The sequence below is a fragment of the Hippopotamus amphibius genome, chromosome 16 (assembly GCF_030028045.1).
Source record: "Hippopotamus amphibius kiboko isolate mHipAmp2 chromosome 16, mHipAmp2.hap2, whole genome shotgun sequence".
Classification (NCBI taxonomy): domain Eukaryota; kingdom Metazoa; phylum Chordata; class Mammalia; order Artiodactyla; family Hippopotamidae; genus Hippopotamus; species Hippopotamus amphibius.
The window spans coordinates 63,000,196-63,002,495 of NC_080201.1; the positions used below are offsets into that span (position 1 = coordinate 63,000,196).

The 2,300-nt window shown below is 63.8% G+C and overlaps 1 protein-coding gene across 1 annotated transcript; it reads right to left on the bottom strand.

The window, feature by feature from the left end:
* Positions 1-760: 760 nt before the first annotated feature.
* LOC130839340 (leukocyte immunoglobulin-like receptor subfamily A member 6) lies at positions 761-1,937 on the bottom strand. The gene is made up of 4 exons (XM_057713546.1): positions 1,843-1,937; positions 1,692-1,727; positions 1,224-1,508; positions 761-1,077 (listed from the first exon to the last, which is right to left on the bottom strand). Exons 1-4 carry the CDS (start codon positions 1,874-1,876, stop codon positions 761-763), a joined length of 672 nt encoding a protein of 223 aa, XP_057569529.1. The 5' UTR covers positions 1,877-1,937.
* Between the last annotated feature and the right edge of the window lie 363 nt (positions 1,938-2,300).

Sequence of the window (2,300 nt, forward strand, 5' to 3'; positions counted from 1 at the left end):
GAGTGGGGCCCCTCACCTGAGAACAGGAGCTTCCGTTGGTTCCTGGGGTGTGACCCAGCCCTGTCCCCCATGAACCCACCAGCACCTCCCACAGACCCTCACTCACCCGTCTGCGGGCCTGACTCCATGGAGGGGAGGGGCAGATCCTCAGAACCTCCAGGGATCAGGATGGGGGTGATAGGTGGGGGCTGCTTCTCCCCACGTCAGCCCTTCTGCCCCTTCCCTGGCTGGGCCCCAACATCTCCCTCTCCATGACCCCATCCTTCATCCACCAGCCTCAGAGCCCCTGCAGCCCTATGCTCCCCCCACATCTCTGCCCGACTCCCAGTGTGTCCTTGAGGATCCGAGGGCATTAGATCCCCCAAGATATTGTGAAACTGCCCTGGGATGGCCTGTGCGCCCCCTGAGCAAAGAGCCCTTGTGACTCCTCAATTCTTGAATTGGGGCCTGTGGGTGGGGGGTTGGGACCCCAGGGGTCCCGGGAATGAGGACAGGAGGGGTTGGGGCTGAGGCTGACCCTGGAGTCCCCACCTCACTCAGCTCTTCCCCGACACCTGCCCCGTGGCCTCCCCAGGACCCTCCCACTGCCCCCCGTCACCTCTAGAACCCAGGTGAGGGGGAAGGGGTGGGTAGGGGTGGGAGGGCCTCTCAGGGTCAGATCCCCCTCCAGGTGACCCTCCCTCACAGCCCCCTCACTCCCACCCCAGCCCAGAGCTCTCAGGGGACAGAGCCCTGAGCGGACTGCGTCCGAGGGACAGGGTCAGGGCCCCTCACCTGCGACCAGGAGCTCCAGGGGGTCACTGGGTTCCGACCACACCTGGGGGGTGTTCCTCTTAAAGCCGTAGCATCTAAACGTCCACCTGTGTGTGGGGGTCACGGGGCCCACAGGGAACAGGGCCTGGGTCTGCCCATCGGGGCGTCGCTGTGCGTCCAGGGTCCGGGAGGACTTGTGTTCTCCTTCCTTTGTCAGAGTCAACGAGTCCAGTCCCTGCCATGAGCCACACTGGAGGGTCACATTCCCTCCGGAGGTCACCACCGGGCTCGGCAGGGCTGAGAGGGTGGGTTTGCTGTAAACTCCTAGGAGAGAAGGAGGCCGCTTGTTAAGTGGGGCTCACACCCCCTCCCCTCCCCCAGGGCTGGGCTGTGAGAGGGACGCAGCCCTGAGCGCAGACCCCCTTCCTGAGGGCAGAGCCTGAGGCTGGGACCCCTGAGTGTCCTCTCACCTGTCACCACCAGCTCCAGGGGGTCACTGCGCTCTGACCAGCCAGTGGAGCTGGTATAGGAACAGTGATGTCTCCCTGCGTAGGGCTGTGTCATGTATAGGATGGAGAACTTGGCCTTGTCCCCGGGCTCCAGTGGGCTCTGTCTGTCCCAGGGAGCTGAGCTTCCCTCTTTATCCAGATGGAACTCCTGGGCCCCCCGGGTCCCCTGACACCAGATGGTCACGGGGCTCCCCCAGGGGATCACAGAGCCTGGCTCAGCCCAGGTGGTGGGTTTGGGGAGGGTCCCTGGAGGGAAATCAGAGGCGGGGTCACAAGACATGCCCACCCCCAGGTGCCCAGCTCTGAGCCCAAACCTCCCAGACTCGCCCTCCTTCAGCCTAGACCTGCTGCTCCCCATCCCCATGGCCTGGGGGTGGCCCCTTGTCCCCGTGAGGAGGAGGGAGCTGGGCCACCTGGGGACAGACTCACCTGCCTGCACCTGGGTCCTCAGGCCCACACTCAGCCCTGGAAGAGAGATCCCTGTGAGAGATTTGCCCTGAATCTCAGCAGCACCTCTCCTCCCTGTGAGCCTCCTGAGCCCTCCCAGAGTAGGGCTTCCTCTCCCCCTCCTCCATCTCACCAAGGCAGAGCAGGGCCGTGAGGGTGGGGGTCATGGCGTCTGGTCCCTGTGGTCCCGGCTGTGCAGATGGAGGAGACCCCGGTGCCTTCAGGACAGACAGACCCACAGGGTGTGTCCACTTGGAGGCTGGTCCTTCCTGTCACGGGGTTATCACGTCAGCAGCCCCACAGGAAGGGGAACTGCCTGTTCTTGAGAGTCTGCATCTTGTTCCCATGATAGATCCGGTACCTCTTGAGACACCCCTTCCCAGTGAGGGTAAGCCGGCACATCCTTCCCTCTCAGAGCTTCCCCGTGGGGTCTCCTTCATCCTCAGCCCGTCCATCAGCACATCCCTGTGGGGTCCTCACCCTGGACAGGGGTCCCCCAGGCCCTGGGGATGCTTCAGGGAGGATGCATGTTCCAGCTGCTCTGCTGAGCTTAGATCCGCAGAGACACGTGTATAGCATCACCTACAGCTC

What these genes read in the sequence shown, in the direction of transcription:
- LOC130839340 (XM_057713546.1), bottom strand. Translation starts at nt 1,876, where the DNA reads ATGACCCCCACCCTCACGGCCCTGCTCTGCCTTG. An exon ending in GAGGACCCAGGTGCAGGCAG is followed by an intron (nt 1,509 to 1,691) that starts GTGAGTCTGTCC and finishes ATTTCCCTCCAG; the next exon opens with GGACCCTCCCCAAACCCACC. An exon ending in CCTGGAGCTGGTGGTGACAG is followed by an intron (nt 1,078 to 1,223) that starts GTGAGAGGACAC and finishes CTTCTCTCCTAG; the next exon opens with GAGTTTACAGCAAACCCACC.